Source organism: Octopus bimaculoides, chromosome 2 (genome assembly GCF_046866305.1).
Source record: "Octopus bimaculoides isolate indiv1 chromosome 2, ASM4686630v1, whole genome shotgun sequence".
Taxonomy (NCBI): domain Eukaryota; kingdom Metazoa; phylum Mollusca; class Cephalopoda; order Octopoda; family Octopodidae; genus Octopus; species Octopus bimaculoides.
This window is the reverse complement of record NC_142929.1, coordinates 73,285,158-73,305,648: the sequence shown is the minus strand read 5'-3', so window position 1 is coordinate 73,305,648 and position 20,491 is coordinate 73,285,158. Positions and strand designations below refer to the sequence as shown.

The 20,491-nt window shown below is 36.1% G+C and overlaps 2 protein-coding genes across 16 annotated transcripts in view; one reads left to right on the top strand and one right to left on the bottom strand.

Annotated features, from left to right (window-relative positions):
* Positions 1-20,491, top strand: part of LOC106872104 (uncharacterized) — a 361,913-nt gene that overhangs the window by 262,448 nt on the left and 78,974 nt on the right. The gene's annotated exons all lie outside the window — the stretch shown is intronic.
* On the bottom strand, positions 11,672-20,431 carry LOC149137115 (uncharacterized). The gene is made up of 2 exons (XM_089347021.1): positions 20,387-20,431; positions 11,672-12,174 (listed from the first exon to the last, which is right to left on the bottom strand). Exon 2 carries the CDS (start codon positions 12,129-12,131, stop codon positions 11,793-11,795), a length of 339 nt encoding a protein of 112 aa, XP_089203147.1. The 5' UTR covers positions 12,132-12,174; positions 20,387-20,431; the 3' UTR covers positions 11,672-11,792.

Here is a 20,491-nt window from a genome sequence, read left to right as displayed (position 1 = left end):
AGTTAGTTAGTTGGTTGGTTTATTGAGTAAAAGATAGATGCAGAGAGTTTACATAAAAGGTGTAGGGTGAGTGCTGGTAGAAGGCTTGGTGGCAGGCAATGATAACTTTCTAAAAAAACATTTTTTTTCAATAAAATGTTGTATAGATAGATTTTTTATGGAATAGACTGGTTTGTATTAATAAAACTTTTTTTTAAATAACGTATTTATTGCAAATATACAAATGAGAAATTTGTTGTATTTGATTATATTTTAAGGTAATTAATATTTTTCATATGCAAATTTATTTTAATTTTATCATTTTATGTAAGCACCAATAAGTTTAACAAAAGTTAAAATATAATTATTGTATGTATGCCATAGTTCCTGATATTATACTCATGGTAAAAATATGCTCCCAAAGTTACTCCTCATGTGATGGGAAATACTCTTATAATGATTTTAAATTTAGGCACTAGGCATGCAATTTTGGAAGTGGGACAAGTCAATTACATCAGCCCCTGTGTTCAATTGGTACTTATGAAAGGCAACATATATCCTGGCAGCATTTGAACTCAGAACATAAAGTTTGAAGGAATGCCACTAAGAATTTTCCCTGGCTCATTAATGATTCTGCCAGTTCACCACTTTACTCTAGTTTAATAATAATTGTATATTTATTACTAGTTTGTTTTATGTATTTATTTTTACACTGGCATTAGGTATGGAAGAAAGTTTCTTATTACAAAGTCAGGGAATAGTCTTCCAGAATACTTTATTGGCCAATCTAAAAAGTCTAGTTTAACCCCAAAGTCCTCCCATCACTTAACTTTGGACATTTTTTTATTGACTGCACTGCAACTGTTCACACCTCAGTATACCATATGCACAAAAGAGGATACTTGTTTCCTAGTCAAGCCTTTTAAACCTCCTTCTTTGCTTGGAAGGCATCTTTCAATTGCTGCTTAATCCAGGGGTTTCTCCTATCACCTGCCGCATCACACTGGATGTTTCTGATAAGACCCTATGGAAGAGGTACCTGAGGACTTTACCCCAACAACCCTCCCACGAATAGTGGGTGGCAGAATTGAATGGATGGGTGGATGGATGGTTGAATGGAAACTGGTATGAAAAAGAAAGTTAACTTTGTTAGAATTTGAACTCAAAACAGTGGAAGATGAAACTATATGTGGATATATATTTAAATTAGTCTCCCACTCCCACCCCACCCCTATCACCTGCAATAATTTCAGTTGCCTCCAAACCTGTCTCAGCCAATTTGTAATAATTACATATTTCATTAAAAATATGTACTTAATCTAAATTTTGTATGATTTAATTTATTTCTGGACTATCAGAAATATCTTCCATTTTACTCTGTAATGAACATCTTATTCCATCACTGTACAAGAATTAACACAAATTGATCTTTGCATCTTCTTGTTATTTTATTTTTTTAATTTTATTTATTTGGTATTTTGTTTATCTGGTATACGCATTTGAAGCAGTAGTTAATTAAAATAGCCACCTATGTATCATACTTAATGTACACACACTGTCAATAGGCCAGTTACTGCAACATTTGTCTGGAGATAACATCTCTTATGAACTTGCAATGTTGAAACAATAAATATCAGTGAGAGAGAGACGAGAATTCATCCCAGCAGTGGTCAGCAAGATGATATATGGCTCTGTTTTTTTTTTAGTTAACCCTTTAGTATTCAGATTACTCTGTTAAGTGTATGCCTTTTTATTCACATTATTATGAATTTATCATGCATTATCATGTAACTTTGAGACTACGATGATGTGATTGTTTATTTTTAGCATAATATTGTAGGGTAGGTGTGAGGGGCCAGGATCTAATTGGTTTGAATACAAAACAGGTAGAAAATTTGGGCCAGATATGGCCTGTTTAAATGCTAAAGGGTTAAATACTGATTCATATATCAGAGCTGATAAATTATCATCCAAATAAGTAGCTTAGTTACAACTACACACCAATGAAAAGGCCCCAAAAGGCTGAAATGCATCTGGCACTTTTGCTGACCACTTCTGGGATGAGATTTTAACACAGCATGTCCAGAAGTGAAGTTATCTCTAGACAAAATCTGCAGTGATTGGCCTATTGACAGAGTGTACATACATTAATTATGATACATAAATGGCTACTTTTTATTTTTTTGCTTAGTTATTGTTTCCTGTAATTTTTCCCATGTTTTTTCTGATCCCTTACATGGAATTGTTTTCACCGATTTGTATATTTGCATATTGTTGGGGCAAGTTTTTTTTTTTTTAATCATTATTATTATTTTTAAGATGGAAGTGATTTCTGATGCTAACATACACAAAGAAACCTTATTATCAACGAAGATGGCAGAGTTATATGACATACCCAAGTGCATAAAATAATGGCTGCAGTAGTCAGATTTGAACACTCGATTATAATGATCAGTTGTTCAATAACTTAACCACACAGTCATCATGACCAAATTCAGGAATCTATTCTAAATATTTATCCAAGATAATCTTTAACTCTTTTTTATACCAACCCACTTGAAACCACCCCTGGTTCTACAATACAAACTTCCTGTTTTTAAGTGAACTATGTTAAAATCTTCCATCAAACTTTCCTGTTAATTTATGTTCCAAACACTCCATTATATACAAATGACACATGTGTCAGCCAAATATCAAATGATAGTTAATTCATAGTTGTGTTTACATTCAAATCTATGAACCTACTCCAGTGAAACACTTAGGTAATAAAATATATAGGCTACCTGTTATCCATGACTAGACTTGATAGCATTGGTGGCTTTTGGAAACTAGTGATGGTGTCAAGATTTCTTTACTTTTCTTAGCTAGTAGGGGTAGAGTCTTTTATCAAAGAGATATCTTTGGCACCAGTGACTCTAACTGTACAGGAATAAAGTGATTTATTTTATCTTGTGAACCTGCAAGGATTGGGGAGAAGGAGTCGCATCAAACATCCTTAGTTTGAAAGGGGCTAAAGACCAAGAGCCTAAAATAAAGTTTGTCTGGTTGTAAATATTATGGACATGTTAGGAGAATATATTGTGTTGTGTTCTTGAGCAAAACACTTCATTACATGTTACTCCAGTTCACTCATCCATAAATGAGTAACTCTGATGGACTGGTGACCCATTCAAGAGGATTGTTGTAATCTCAGTTACTTTAACACCATGGCAACTGGGTAACCAACCTTATGAATTCTAGATACACTAATATCCAGGGGTTGATGATGATATATGTTAATAACTCTAACAGAAAAGTGTCATCATCTTCATCAACATTTAACGTCTGTTTTCCTTGTTGGCATGGGTTGGATAGTTTGATAGGAGCTGGTAAGGCTGGAGGCTACATCAAGCCTCCACTGTTTGTTCTGGCATGGTTTCAATGAATGGACGCTCTTCCTAATGCCAACCATTTTACAGAGTGTACTGGGTGCTTTTTATATGGCACCAGCACCAGTTCTTTTAACCTGGCACCAGCACCAAATATGATAAAAAAAAATTGGTATGACTGTGATAAAGTTGGTTAGAAGATAATGCAATTGAAAGAAAACAGGAGATAAAGATCTGAGTACCATGCATAACATCTTATATATTGGAAAACAAAAGAATAACTGTAAAAATGGTGATATTAATGCCAGCGGAGAAGTAATATATACATTAATAGCTAGAATAATTCACTCCATCAAATAATAAGATGTATCATGCTATCAAACAATTGTTAATTTATGTCAGACAGTCATTAATTAATTGCTCAATTTATACTTAAAAATTAACTTATTTCTTTGCCATGTATCAATTTCTTAATTGTTTTTAATTGTTAATTATTCAAATTAAAAGCATTGATTTCATTCTTATCATATTGGAGGCAAGGGTTTTTCCACTATTTTTCTTAAGCCAACTAGTTTAGTTTTTAATTAGACAAGCATAAATCATCAGCTAATTACAGCTTGACCGTTAATTTTAAGCAGCAACGACTGTTTATATATTATACAATGATAGATATATCTACAAGCCACAGAAGATCTTACTAAAACCACACTTAAACTGTTAATTCAGTAATGTAAAACAAGATAAATGTAAGTTAGGTCTGTCTGTCTGGTACCAATTCCTCACAATTTTGATTAATGGTGCCATGGAGAATGAAGTGATATCATGAAGACGACAACAGATGCAGGCATGGCTGTGTGGTTAAGATGCTAGCTTTGCAACACTTTGGGTAGAATTTCGTAGACAGAACTGTATGGAAGTCCTCTATGTATGTATATATATGTATGTGCGTATGTGTCTTTGTATCTAGGTTTGGTCCTTCCTCCTTCACACTTCTATAAAAATCACGCAGATATAAACAGTGACATTGCCATAATTTTTTTTCTGTTAATGGATCAACAGCAGCTTCAAGGACATGTGCAATAAAATATTCCTTTTTCTAGAAAATTTTTTTTAAATAATGGTGAGTGTTAGCAACAGGAAGAGCATCCATCAGTGAAACAGTTCCCCATAAGACAGCCATCTAACCCGTGCTAATATGTGGAAACAGATATAAAAACAAGCCAAGGATAAATCAAGTCAAAATTACTCAAGGTACAGAAATCTATCCTTGGTGAAGTATAGCAATTACCAACTCTGTTGGTTGTGGCTCACTGCAATCTCTTAAGTCTACTGTATACTTCATTAGTGTAATTGAACTATTTACAATTTCAATATCATCTGTTCACGTCTAATTCTTCACCCAACTCATGTTGCCATTAATTGGATACATCTACTCAAACTCCTCTTCATCTCTCTTTCTGTCTTCCTATCTTCTCTCTCACACGCACACACTATCTCTCCTTTCACTTCCTCTCTGTCATCCTACTCCTCTCTCCTACTTCCTCTCTCTCTTTCTCTTTTCTTTATCTAATTCTTAATCATTCTCTCAGTCTTTTACCACATCCTCTATCATCCATTTTTCTCACATGACCATCTTGAATCACCACTTCCCACCATTTTACATAGTTTTGTTGGTGCTGCTAAGATATATATTTGGCGAACTGAACTCTTGACTACTGTTAATACTACTACTACTACTACTACTACTACTCTGCCACTACTCTTTGCATGCCAATTAAGATTTGGGGCAATCATTCACCTAAAAATACAGCTGTCATTGCTGCAACTACTACTACCATCCTTGCTACTGCTGTTAATACTACTACTACTACTACTACTGCTTGAATATGTTAGCCCTTCGCTAGTTTTCAAAGTTCTTTCCCACTATGTGGACTCAGTCAGTTGGTCATCATCGTTTTACTATCCTTTTTCCATGCTTGCATGTGTCAAATGGAATTCGTGGAGCAGGTTTTCTACAATCAGATGCACTTCCTGTCACCAACCCTTACTTGTTTCCAAGCAATGTAATATTTCCCCTACAGCCAGACATGTTTACACACAAGATTAGACATGAAGGACAACCTCTTGTATGGCAGCGACACTTGTTTACAACTACTGTGAGATTACACACACACACACACTCATACTCCTCCTCCCGACTGGCTCCTATGCTGGTGGCACGTAAAAAGCACCATCCGAACATGGTCGATGGTGGTGCCGCCTGACTGGCTCCTGTGCTGCTGGCACGTAAAATGCACCCACTACACTCTCGGAGTGTTTGGCGTTAAGAAGGGCATCCAGCTGTAGAAACCTTGCCAGATCAGATTGGAGCTTGGCGCAAACCATCCAACGCATGCCAGAATGGAAAACAGATGTTAAATGATGATGATATATATATATATATATGAGAAAGAGAGAGAGAATCATTTTTAACGTCTACTTTGAGCTTGATTGATTGCAGTATAGCACACAGCATGCTATACAACAAGCATGAAAACTCTAGTAGCTCGCATTCAAATCTTGTGTTTATTAAATAATATTCATCTATCTCTTCTGGATGGAGTGCTTTTCTTGTTGATCCTACCAAAAACAAAACAGTACGCTGTTTATATGTGTGCACGCGCACGCGTGTTAGATAGAGAGAGAGAGATAATGTAATTTAAGATTTTAACAAACATTGAAGTGAATGAAAAGTTAAGTCTCTTTAAAGATCAATCTGTCATGCTATTTTTCTGATGACATCATGTATTCAGCACTGCACTATATATGCCTACTGTCATTTCTCATTTTCTCATTCTCGCTGTTTCACACTCACAATCAATCTGTATGTAAATAGTATTTCAAACACACACATACACACACACTTGTATGTTTTCCTATTCCATTTGTTTTGCTTCTACTTTTTGATGTTACAACCAAGATCAAGATACGAATCATGAAATGTTTTCCTTGTTATCCTGACATGAAAGTACAAACAGCCTTGGACTAATTCTGCTCTGGTGGTGGTTGTTGTTTTAAACAACTGGAATCTAGCTTATGATCTCTAGTTTCGACTTTTGCATTCTCAGTTGTATTTCTCTTGCTTCTTGCTTAACCCCAGGTAAGCCAGGAGCCATCAGACCTATAAACAGGATGTTTCAGCTGCGATCTCCTCTACTCTTTTTTTTTTTTTTTCAGACATAAACTCAGAGCGTGAGACGTTTTGGCACAGCCACTTTGGCGTCGCTGATGTTTGTCTCTCCCTTTATTGTTGTGTGAACATATTTCTTTTTATATATGAGGAGAGGGAAAGTGTGTATGTCAATCGTATTCAATTAATAATTGTAATCTCTGTGTGGGTGTGTGTGTGTGTGTGTGTGTTTCTATGCATGCAAATGTGTATGTATTTACTTCTTGTGCCAAAAAGTACTGTCACAACAGGCTGAATGTCTAATCAGACGTCAAATCATCTGCGTCTTGAAAGCTATAGCCAATCATTTCGTTCCGATTATCTTTTAAATTTCTTTGTATTTTAAGATAAGAGTTGTGTGGAATTTAAGGGCGATTTGGCTGCCTGTTTTAGGTGACCTGATGACCAAAGCCTTGTGAGTGGGTTTGGTAGACGGAAACTGAAAGAAACCCGTCGTGTATATGTGTGTCTCTTTTTTACAACTGGTGTCGGTGTGTTTCCGTCCTCGTTAACGGTTCAGCAAAAGAGTCCAATAGAAAAAGTACTAGGCTTTAAGAAATAAATCCTGGGGTCGATTTATTCGATTAAAACCCTTCAGGATGATACTCCAGCATGGCCACAGTCTGATGACTGAAACAAGTAAAACAATAAGGGAATATATTAGAGATGTGGTACTTAACATTTAGTAGTTCAGTTGCCCCTTTCAGCAATTGGTGTTTTAAACCAAGTTTAAAGACATACCAGATTGTAATTGTAGTAGTAATAGAATATACAAGGAGGAGACATGGGTTTGTAATATTTATTAGTTGTAACGTTGGCACACCGGGCGAAATGCTTAGCGATATTTCGTCTGTTCTTTTTTTTTATATTCGTTTTACTTGCTTCAGTCATTTGACTGCGGCCATGCTGGAGCACTGCCTTTAGTCGAACAAATCGACCCCAAGACTTATTCTTTGTAAGCCTTGTACTTATTCTATGGGTTTTTTTTTTTGCCGAACCGCTAAGCTACGGGGACGTAAACACACCAGCATCGGTTGTCAAGCGATGTTGGGGGGGACAAAGACAGACATACAAACATATACACACACATACATATATATATATATATATATACATACACGACAGGCTTCTTTCAGTTTCCGTCTGCCAAATCCACTCACAAGTCTTTGGTTGGCCCGAGGCTATAGTAGAAGACACTTGCCCAAGGTGCCACTCAGTGGGACTGAACCCAGAACCATGTTGTTGGTAAGCAAGCTTCTTACCAAACAACCACTCATGCGCCTGTCTTTACTTTCTGAGTTCAAATTCGGCCGAGGTTGACTCTGCCTTTCATCTTTTCGAGGTCGATAAATTAAGTACCAATTGTGTACTGGGGGTCGATCTAATCGACTGGCCCCTTCCCCCAGAATTTCGGGCTTTGTGCCTAGAGTAGAAAAGAATATACTGGTGAAGGTGCATGGCTTAATCGATTCTCAGACCGGGCGATGCAATGTGTTCATGAGCAAAACACTTCATTTCATGTTGTTGTGCGATCACTTCGGCATCTGACGTACAAACACAAACATTTGATCTCTGTAAACAAACCCATGGCTGTGACAGTAGAGTCCACGATATTGGGTGAGGTGAACCTTTACCTCTCAGCTTGATGGCCCCGTTTTGATTGCAGTTAGAATGTCTGAGTATGTGTATCCTGATAGAGAGAATCTCTTTTAAAATAAGGTTTTAGAGGAGGATTCGAGTTCAGTCATAATGTCTATTAATTTCTACAATATATCTTCAGCGTCCATGTTTACAATTAGGAAATTGAGACCAGCGGTTCCCAAACATTTTTTGCTCCACGGACTGGTTTCGTGCCAGACAATTTTTCCGTAGACCAGAGAATCACGGCGTAGCAAAACGAACGCAATAAAGTACATGTTTTTTTTTTTATTATCACATATGTAATACATGTGTATTATGAAGATAGGTGGTGGGTAAGGGTATCCGGCTCACGAGCGTAAGGTCATGAGTTCGATTCCCAGCAGCACGATGTGACCTTGAGCAAGACACTTTATTTCACGTTGCTTCAGTTCACTCAGTTAGCAAAAGATGAATAGTACCTGTATTTCAAAGCACCAGCTTTGTCACATTCTGTGTCACGCTGAATCTCCCTAAGATGTGTGTGTGTGTGTGGAGAGCTCAGCCACTTGCATGTTAATTTCATGAGCTGGCTGTTCCGTTGATGGGATCAACTAGAACCTTCGTCTTCGTAACCGACAGCGAGCCACATATATATTACATATGTAATCCATATATAATGCAAAAATACCCTGCAGACTGCGATGGTCAATAAAATAGAAACAAAATGCTTTCTCTGTGGGGCCCGGTACCAAATTATCCACGGCACGCTGGTTGGGGACCCTCGATTTAGACTATTGAGAATTGAGTATGATTAGCAATATTACAGTACAACAATGGTGACTGAATACAAACTATCGACTTACCAACTTTGCCTGCCTGCCAGCTGTAATTCCCTGTCAAAGTGTATAATGATTATAAGAATACAAGAGAGAGAGAGAGAGAGAGAGAGAGAGAGAGAGAGAGAGAGAGAGAGAGGGAGAGAGAGAGAATAGCAGCATGAAAGGTGTATTTGAATGGATTTCGTAATTGACTGGCATTAGATATAACCAGAACAGCCAGGAGAACCGAGTTAAGACCTGGGGTAGAAAGATTCATTCTTTTCATAGGGAACAAGATGAGTTAATACAGAATATATCTAAAATTCTAATTTATATATATATATATATATATATATATATATATATATATATATATATATAGAGAGAGAGAGAGAGAGAGAGAGAGAGAGAGAGAGAGAGAGAGAGAGAGAGAGAGAGAGAGAGAGAGAGAGAGAGAGAGAGAGCAATGATAGATCTCACTCATGACAGAATGCTACAGACTATCATGAAGTTGTCATTGAACTAATGAAGATAATTGTGATTGTGAAGATATTTTGGTATGGTTTGGTTTTTCTTTTTGTTTGTTTTTTTTCCCCTAAGTTGCTGATTCAATGCATTTGTGATGGATGAAGTAAAACAAAAATTGATGAAATCGTTTCCTCTCAGTTTTCAATAAATCCATTAATTAGCCTCTGTTAACTTCTTTCAGTATTTTCCATTCAATTCCAGAAGATATCCACAAGAGAATCTATTGATTAGAAAACTAAAGGTTTAAAATGTCAGGGTAGGATGCCATAACCCATTCGTAAGCTACCCAAATGACTGCTGGATGGTTTATAAAGGCTTTTTTTTGTGCTTTTATTTATTGACAAACATTTAAAATACGTTTGGCGTTATCTTGGAGGTTAGTTAGCCCTATCTGCTTTCATCATTTCTTTTTAACATCCCCACACGTACGGTACGCTGTGTTGTTTCATTAGTACACCGTCCAAGCATAAAACTTGAAGTAGCTCACGTGATAGAAAATACTTGCCATGCACAGTGGAATCGAACTCAAGACCACATGCTCGTGAAGTGAATTTCTTCATTATACAGATATGCTATACCGACATTCTTCTAGCATATTGTCTTTTTTTTTTTTTTTTACTAGTTGTAGCCATCATGCTAGCGACACAACTAAAAATAAATATTTAAGACAGTACATGGCTTTGATTCCTCCTCTGATAAATATTCTCTATATAGTTTTGCTTGTAGATTGCCTACTACTGAAGTCAATATATGTGCTACATAGTCTTTTTGAATACCACTTGTTTTCGTAGTGGTTTATTTAGGGTGCAGCAGTCGTATTGTATTGTCAGGGGAACAGTGAGACAGCTGTAACAGAGAGAGAGGAGGGGGAGATCTAATAGAGGTAGAATCAACAAGAAAAGTACTCCATCCAGTGAGAGATAAATATCAATTTAATACACAACCGAAAAAGCTACTAATAGTTTCATGCTTTTATGATACTTGAACAGGCATATTTTATAAATATACTTAGTTAAAGTATCGTAAAACATGAAACTATTAATAGCTCTTTCGGTTGTGTGGTTGTGTATTAAATTGATGTGTGTGTGTGTTGAACCGTTAATCCCTACACATTTCTCTCTCCGTTTTTCACAATGCTCTACTATTCATTTATCACGGATTCGTTTGACAGGGTGGATTTTTTTAAAACCAAATACGTGATAAACAAGTATATATATATATATATATATATATGTATATATATATATGTATATATATATATATATATATATATATATATATATATATATATATATATATGTATGTATATATGTATGTATATACAGTAGCAAGCAAAAGAGAACGATTAATATTTTTTTTAATTTTGTAAAAGCTAGTAAACGTACAAATTCGCAATTCGTTTCGTAAATACAGTTAACCATTGGCTAAATTCAGTGAAAAATCTAAGTTTGTACAACGATCTTAATAACAGTTAATAACACTAATACTAGTTTCGTCCAAACGTCTCAAGTACAAACTAAGAGAACGATCAAACTAAAAAATGCTTCATTTAACTCAAAACCATAATAATGATTGAAAGAAATGTAAATATGAACTTAATACAGTTAGTATGTAGACCTTTGTTGGAGATCACCTCTGCACATCAATTGCCACAGAACATAACAAGTTTCCTGCACAAGTCAGGTGTTACTTTTTTCCATTCCTCTTCTAATATCTCCCGTAAATTCGTCGGGTGCTCTTTGTGTTACTTTGTCTCCAAGTATCTTCCAAAGGTTTTCAATTGGATTTAAGTCTGGACTTTGTACTGGCCACTTCGTTACTTGGATATTTTGTTCACTAAAGAATCCAGTGACATGCTTTGCAATGTGACAAGGGGCGTGATCTTGCATGAAAATGCACGGTTGATTCGGAAATGCTCGTAATGATGGGATCACATGCTGTTTACCAAATTCAAATAGATATTAGCATTAATAGTTTCTTTAATCTGCACTAGAGGGCCAACTCCTTCAGAAGAAATCATTCTTCACACCATGACGCTTCCTCCTCTAAACTTGGCAGATTTCTTCAGGCACTTGGATTTTAGCCGATCTCCTGGAAGTGCCTAACATACTGTCTACCATCTGAACCTACTAAATTGAATTTGCTTTCATCGCTAAAATGAACTTTTGACCAATTTTCATTTCTCCAGTTCACATGAGCTTCTGCAAATGAAAGTCTTTCCAATTTGTTCTTCTTGCTGATGTTAGGTTTCGTTGAAGGGGAACACGTCTTTCATCCAAATTCCTCAAGACGACGAGATACTGTAAAGCGGCTCACTTCCGTACCATTATTTACTTTTATTTTCATAGAAATTCCAGCCGCAGCCTCGAAAGGATCCTTCAATACGAACCGTTTCATGGCTCGATCATTTCGCATGGTGGTTTTGCGTGGTCTACCAGTTTCCTTTTTCGGTTCAAAACCTTTGGTCTTTTCATAGAGCTTAAGAACACGTGAAACTACACTCTTAGATCTCCTTAGGCCTCGTGAAATGGCCGAGAGAGTCATTCCTGAAACTTTCATCCTTACAATTTCTTTTCGGAGGTCGGGAATAACTTTAGCTTGGTGTGCCATGTTCGGAAGCTAGCACAATACTGAAATGGTAGTAACGTTGAGCCTGCAAATGTAAACAATGTTTGAAATTTCCAGAAATTTCTGAAGGAATCTAATCGTTCCCTTATTCTGCACATGAGACATTTGGACGAAACTAGTGTTAGAATTATTAACTTTTATTAAAACCATTGTACAAACTTAAATTTTTCAGAGAATTTAGCTTATCGTTAACCATATTTACGAAACTAATTACGAATGTGTACGTTCGCTAGCTTTTCCGACATTAAAAAAAATATTAATCGTTCTCTTTTTTTTTTTTTGCCCGCTGTGTGTGTGTGTGTGAAGATGCATGGCTCAGTGGTTAAGGCGTCGAGCTCACAATCATGAGGTTGTGAGTTCGATTCCTTGGCCGGGCTGTGTATTCACACATTATTTCACATTATTTAACATTGAACCAGTTTACTCAGCTGTAGAGCTGAGTTGCAACGTGACTGATGCCAAGCTGTATCTTACTATGCAAACGTAGCAGAGTCGAACCCTAGAACCACGTATATCCTGGAACCAATCTTCTTCACTACACACAGTCATGACAGCAGAAACAGACAGACAGAGACAAATGTGTGCGTGATACATCGTAAATTCCAACCACAGCTCCTTTAACAGATTTCTTAATTCCGCCATGTTGTTTCATGCAGAATTCCTCTCACAAGACGGAAATTTAATTCCTTCAAATTAGCGGAAACATACTTGTTGAGCATATATATATATATATATATATATATATATATATATATATATATAAGGTTGAGGAGGGTATTGGATTTAACCAAACCCCGGAGGATACAGGTAATACCGAGTAAGTGCTGTATACCGATTAGTTTGCCCCAATCGTTGTATGAACAGGATTGAGTATTATAAGTCGTGTATTAGCGTGTGTATATGTAAATATATAAAAACAAAAGGATAAAGAGAGCAAAGGTAAGGTTGAAGAATTTTATGGATAGAGTCTTACAGCTGTTTCTGGGAAGATCCAGTACTTCCCTTCATCGGAGACAGAAAAAATAAAGTTATCTATTATTATATCCATAGGCGGATATTTTTAGTATGAAGTGGTAAAGAGTGTGACGTGCTGAAAAAAGAGAGAACAGTACTTGAAGAGTAGTTTCATTCCAGTGGTAAATATCCGTGTAGAAATTCGTGCAGATTAATCCTTGTGTGAATAATCCGGAAATTTATGTTGGAACGAAAGTTGATATAGCTTAGGTGGCAGAGGTATATATATTCCATCTTGCAATAGATTTTTGCTTGTTTACTTGAAGGATGTCCAAAATATATATATATATAATTAGATTGGAGCCTGGTGTAGCCATCCGGTTGCACCAGTCCTCAGTCAAATCGTCCAACCCATGCTAGCATGGAAAGCGGACGTTAAACGATGATGATGATGATATATATATGTAGACACATACATACATGCACCATCGTTGTTGTTGTTATCATTGATGTTCATGTTAATTTGATAGGCTTCATTGATGTTGTTGCTTCTATTTACCTCGTTATGGCATTGATTCATGCTTCTCTAAGTACAATGATCTGATAATGTCTTACTCCTAGTATCGATCCGTTCGTTTTGTCCACAGCGATTTTAAATACTGGTTAGTTTATCTTGCACTACTATTATCGATTATATAGTGGTTTGTGTGTGTGTGTAAAGTAAGGAAATCTGATAGTGTTGCTATATTTTCATAGTTCATAGTCATTCCATTTGTCATAAGTAATCTGATAGTTCAGTCGGCTGTTTAATAATAATAATGTTTCCGCGTGCGTGAGGAAACGCGCGCTCATTCATATATCTTTGTTTCAATTATTGGACTGCGGCCTTGCTGGATGACCACCTTGAAGGGTTCAGTAAACAAATCGACCCCAGTAATTTTTTTTTTTTTTTTGAAGTCTGGTGCATATCCTTTCGTTCTCTTTTGCTGAACCGCTACGACACGGGAACGCAAACAAACCAACACCCATTTTCAAGTGGTGGTGTTGGTGGGGAAAGACAAACACAAAGACACACACACATACATATATTCGACGGGCTTCCACACAGATTCCGCTTATTTACTCACGAGGCACTGATCGGCCCAGGGCTACAGCAGAAGACATTTGCCCAAGGTGCCGCCGTATAGGACTAAACTCGAAACCAAGTGGTTGCAAAGTGAGGTTTCAGCGATGAGGATTCAATTGTTTAATCAGTCGAATTACCTGTCCCTGAATTATGTAAGTGGTTGAATATCCCACGTGACTGGGATATTCAGTCACTTTTGAATGTAATTCTTAAGCAGAATCAGTTTGATACAGTGTGACAAGATAGCACCTTTTAAATTTCGGATACAAACCACCCGGCGGGCTTCTATACAGTTTCCGTCTATCTAATTTCGCTTTGTAGCTATGAGTCAATCCAAGGGTACAGAAAATGATATTTGCTCAAAATATCATTCAATGGAATTGAACCCACGATATTTCACGGTTGCGAAAAGGACTTTTTTATCCTTCGGCCATACAATGCCTCTGTGTGTGTGTGTGTGTGTGTTTTATATCAAAAATTAACTAGAGTTTAACCCCAGGCTGGGTTGTTCGCGACTGTCAGCTTCTGATGTAATAAGCACATCTATCCCCTCTGCCAAGCATATTGAGTTCTAAATCAGATGTTTGCTCTCTGTAAAATAAATAGTATAAACATTTATACTTTACAACCCTTACACTACGCTATAACGTCTCCCTCATAAGTTCGAGTTACATACCTTACATTTTTTTTAACGTTTATATTAACAAAACCCCCACAGTCGCGAACTAGTTGACTGTCAACTTTTGATATCACACACATACATTAATGTTTGATTATTTTGTTTAGTTATAACAATAATTTAACATTAAATTGAAGACGTACTCAATTTTTGTAGAGTACGTATTATACTCTTACAAGAAGGGCGGCAGTGACTTCCAAGTTTCGGCCTGCCTGCCTTCGTCAGACTGTGATAAATTTGGGTTTATCTTGGCTTTATATAGTCTCTGCTAAGTAGTTTTTCTGGGGTAGGTGGAGTTTTGTGTAATGATAATTATGTTTGGTATATGTACATCCGGCAAAGAGCTGTATAGGAAGGATGATAGAGATAGGTAGAGGACATGTATGTTTGTAGGGTGAGTGCTTATGGAATGATATTATAGAAGGTTCTATTGTTTAAAGCTGAAGTTGTGATATTTTTCAGAGTTCAGTCAAGTGTATAAAACTTTGTTGTCAAGTGTGTCTAGTTCAGGTTTATTAGATTCAGAGTATGAAATTGTTAGTAAAGAAATTTGGTTATTGTTGTGTTTTAGTGATCTGAAAGCATATAAGGAGGTGAAAATGTTTGGTCATAAGATGTCTAACTAGAGTTTGTTGTTGATGTTATTTGATTTCTATTAAGAAAATTTAACCCATGTGTTTTGGGAAGGTACAGATTGAGTACTATGTTGCTATAAGTTATTATAGGGAAATTCTACTCGGCTTCAAGTCTGACTGTATGTCTGTGCTTGTTACCCATCGCGCCTCCGCTTGACAACCGGTGTTGATTTGTAGAATAGATATCAGACTTCAAAAAACACAAGGTACTGGAGTCAATTTGTTCGACTAAAACTCTTAAAAGCGATGCCCCAGCATGGTCGAAGTCCAATGACTGAAACAAGTAAAAGACATAAAACTAACGTAGTAGCTATAATACTTTGTCTCAGAGGAACATCCAGCGGTTTTGCCTTCTAACGCACGTCTCGGCATACTGTGTGCCCCCCGCACACGCGTGCATACACACACGTCTTCACAACTCAAGATAAATGGATATTTTGCTAATAAAATTTTCTACAAATATCTTAGGAAAAGTGTAGATACCGATTATATCAGAATTTTTGTGGAAATTTTTTTTCGGGGTCATAGAGAGAGGAGTTTAGGATAATTCACACGAGTCGGCTTTTTTTTTTATCTTTCTGAAAGCAACGAAACAAAGGGTATTTCTAAATGAAATTTTCTACAATTACATTTCAGATAGTGTAGATTGCGATTATATCGGAATTTAATGTGAAGAAAAAGAATAAAAAGAAGGGTACGAACACATACAAAATGATATCACAATTTTTTTTTAATTTGAAGTTTCATTTTGTAGACATAGTATGCATGTGTGTGCATCCACCAATTTTCTTTTAAGTTGCGTGGAATGGCACATTTGCGTAGGTGTGCCAAATCACTCTGAGGGCTTCTTTGAGACGAAATATCATAGCTAGTGCCGTTGTACATTTGTATGTACGTTAAATGTTAAGCACACTGATATTTTGATCTAAGGCTGTTTCAAGTGCGTATATTAATTTCTGTATTTGTATTTCAATAACCTGCTATATGTAATAACGCAATGGTGTTGCTCCATGCGTAGTTTAATGTATGTTATACAATACTAGCCGAGTAGCCCGTCGTTGCCAGGTAATTTTCAAAATAGGATGCCTTTATTTCAATATTTCTTTTATTCCATGTATTCTGCGATGGATAGGCCTCTTCATTGAGGTTAATTTATGTCTCGATAAACAAAGTTGTTTTTTTTTTTAATTTGACTCGCATAGATATAAAGATTTTTCTAAGTACACGGCTGATGCTTTGTGAAGCTGTTTCGACTATCGCTCTAATGCAATTCCTCTCTCTCTCTCTCTCACAGAGAGAAAGATTGAGAGAGAGTGTAGTAACTATAGAGAAAAGGAAAGTTTACACTGAGAAAAGCGTAAAAGATAGAGACAGACAGATAGAGAGAGGGATCTTTTCTGTTAGCCTCACAGATTTTGAAAATTTTAAAATTAAATGAACATTTTCTATATTGATGTAATTTTTCACGCTAAATCCGATTTTGTGATTCATTTAATCCAGAAAAGTTTAGAAAAATGTTACAAAGGTTTAAAGTTTGGTCATTTTTACCCAATCAGATTTGGAGGCTAGCATTTTCTGCGTGGTAGCTGTCCATCACAAAATGAAAGCAAAAACATTTACGACGAGAAAGTTTGAAACAAAAGGAAAGCAAAACATTACAACGACGGACGTTGCAAGAAGTTTTAATGAATAAAGTCACGGTCGAACAGGCATGTAAATAATTTACATAGAGCTTAGACAGACGCTCTTGATACTGCAATGCGTCATATTAAGAGAGATGGGAGCAGCATGCGTGAGAGAGATACATATGCAGAGAGAGGGGGATGCATAAAAGACAAAGAGGTAGATTTCTTATTCAAAAGTTGAGTCATTTCTCATAGAAATTACATTTTTTTTATCAATAATAATCGAAAACCTTGGGACGTAGATTTCGAAAATCAAAGCCTTTCCGTGTTTTACACACATACATACACTCCTAAATGCCTGTTGTTCAAAACATAAATGCAAAGGTTTTTTTTTTTTAATGTATAAAAAAAAAAGGGTTTTAAGAATCTTCTCTTAAACATTTGTTGCACTTCATGTTTGAATAAAACAGAACGCAACCACGTGGGAGGCGATTTTCTGAATACGCCTACGAAATATAAACATATTACTATCACAACGTACAGCCTCGTTTATCACGGATTCATTGACAACTGATCCGGTATAACAAGGTACGTTCAATTGTGAACCATGTTGCGCTTATTACGGATTTATCCTCTACAGCACAGGTCAGCGATCAAAGATTCTGCTTGTACCGCAAATATGTACCCCAGCAATCACCCAGTGCTCAGCTACCCATATTGCACTGACTATTGCTTATATTGATGTTACTGTGCTGCAATAATTGAGTATTCTTTATACAGACTTACGTACTCATACTCCTCAACATTCAACCTATGATCCTAACAAACGACGTATACAGTCTGTAAAGAGAACTGGTGAAATCCCTTAATTTTATTAACAAGACTCCTTCGTTATATCATGTCCACAGTCACCTACTTGTACAATACTGTCTATTGATATCTGAAGTATTCCAGAAATAACAACTGAGGTACACCGTTCTTTGTACCCTGCCCCCTGCAACGATCAACACCACTGATAAGGCAATTTAGAGGCTTGTATGTCGACGCATGATAACCACTACAGCTACATATGAGCAATGCAATAATCCTGTACCAGTACTGAGCTGTTACAGAAAGAATTCACGGAGTGGTGACACTGTTCTTGTCAATTCACGTTCTATAAATTGGTTATATTACATAGATCGTTGACATGAATTTGTAGGATTTCACTGTCATTCCCGTTCAATTAAAACCCCTAACCTAAACGGTAACTTAGAAAAGTGCAGCATTATTATAGATTTAAACTTCATTATGTATCAATTAGCTTGAGCAATAGGTGATGTAACGTTCTGAATATAGTCACATTTAGCTATATATAGATATAACCAAAAGTGTGTGTGTGTGTGTGTGTATATGTATATATATATATATATATATATATATATATATATATATATACACACTTTATTTAAAAGCAGCAGAAATATAACAAAAGACTGTTACTCGGAGTTTCACGTTCCCGTTCATCGGACAGTTTTTCCAACAAAACTGTCCGATGAACGGGAACGTGAAATGTTTGCGATATCTTATTTTACAAAAGTAAACAAAAATGTGATTTATTGGAATGTTTTTGGAATAGATAGATATACAAACACATACCCACACTAGTGCAAACATGCTAATTTTAAAATAGCATGTTTTACATTGATTTGATATCCTTATATCCTTTATTTCTATAGTGTATATGCTTAAGTATACATATGACATGCATGCGGGAAGAACGCTGGCAAGACATGCAACATGAAGGAAGGTAGAACGCAAACAGAGGAAAACGTAATGAAATGCAATTATGTTAAAAGAACGTGGATTTATAAAGCACTGAAAAATCACTACTTAAATACTGCCAATAAATTTCAGTATAGGCGCATGGCCTAGTGGTTAGGGTGCTGCACTCACGATCGCTAGGTAGTGATTTCGATTCCTAGGACCGGGTGATATATTTGTGTTCTTGAGGGAAAGACTTCATCTCACGTTACTCTGCGAACACTTCAACACCTGACGCGTTGTGTCCCTGTTCAGATAACGTCGATTTGATCGGGTGAGCTAATGTGCAGCACGAGCATTTGATTACTATAAGCAAATCATTTGTGCAGATCGTTCGCCAAAGGCTGAACTATCATACACTGTCTTCGACGGGAGAGTCCGTCATATATATACACACACGCACTTTGATGCATTTTAATTCGGTTAGCATTCGTTACTAAACATAATATCTACGTTTATGTGTAGTAAAAAATTAAGCCCATCTCATTTACATTTTGACGCCCTTTTGATACAAACCAAGCGAAAGAAGTGTATTGTTTGTTTATATACAACATGCAGTTATATAATGTATTGTTACATGCAAAATGAAAGTGAAGCGAAGCAAGCCAATATTTAGCTTTTTAATAGCAATGTAATTTTACTTGGTTTTTTTATCTGGTTTGCAAGATTCTTTATGTGAATTCGTGTGTTGAACCAGACTATGTTGTGTCCGGGGAGAGTCATAAATGAGTGGAAATCGAACCGGTGAGTGTGTTAGATAAGGTATTAAGACAAAATGAATCTCCCCAGATACAAAATAATGTAATCTTAGTTGAAAAGAAAAATACTAAAAGTATATTTACTGTTGTTAAAGCAATGAAATATTTCTTAGTCGAACTCCTGCAAGGCATGCAACAGTTGAAAATTTAAAGCAGCCAGCTATAAGATGAAATATTGCTAAGCAGTTGCTAACAGAATGTGCATTTAATATTTAAAAACTATGATGAATAAATGAAGAATGTTTACTGAAAAAAAAGGACAATGAAGCATAATCTGTAATAATAAGAGCAACTCCTACTACCAAAAAGGTTTCAACACAAAACTTCATCAGCAACTGAACCAAGCTTGAAATAAAATACTATTAGTATTAAAAAAGCAGGAAGAAAACAAACACTATAAATGATAATAAATGTGTAAGAAAAAAGTAAGGAAAATAAAGTTGTAGAGATATGCAATGTTTCCAAGAAATTCAAATGAGAAATTACTTGTAAAATTGACTTCTTTTTCTCCATAGCTAACTCTCCTCAAAATAGGAGAGAAAGCACAAACAAATTGCTGCAAAGCAGCACAAAAACAATTAACAAAGTGTTTAAAACACTGACACAAAATAAACGATGTTAACACTGTGAAAAATACCGTCAAACTGACTTACGTACAACTAGAAAAACACGGAGGCATGCTAACGTTTCTGCCAACTCGCGCCTTTACAGACCATCATATAACATGTTTGACTTGCGCATTGCGTTTTTATTATCTTCCGT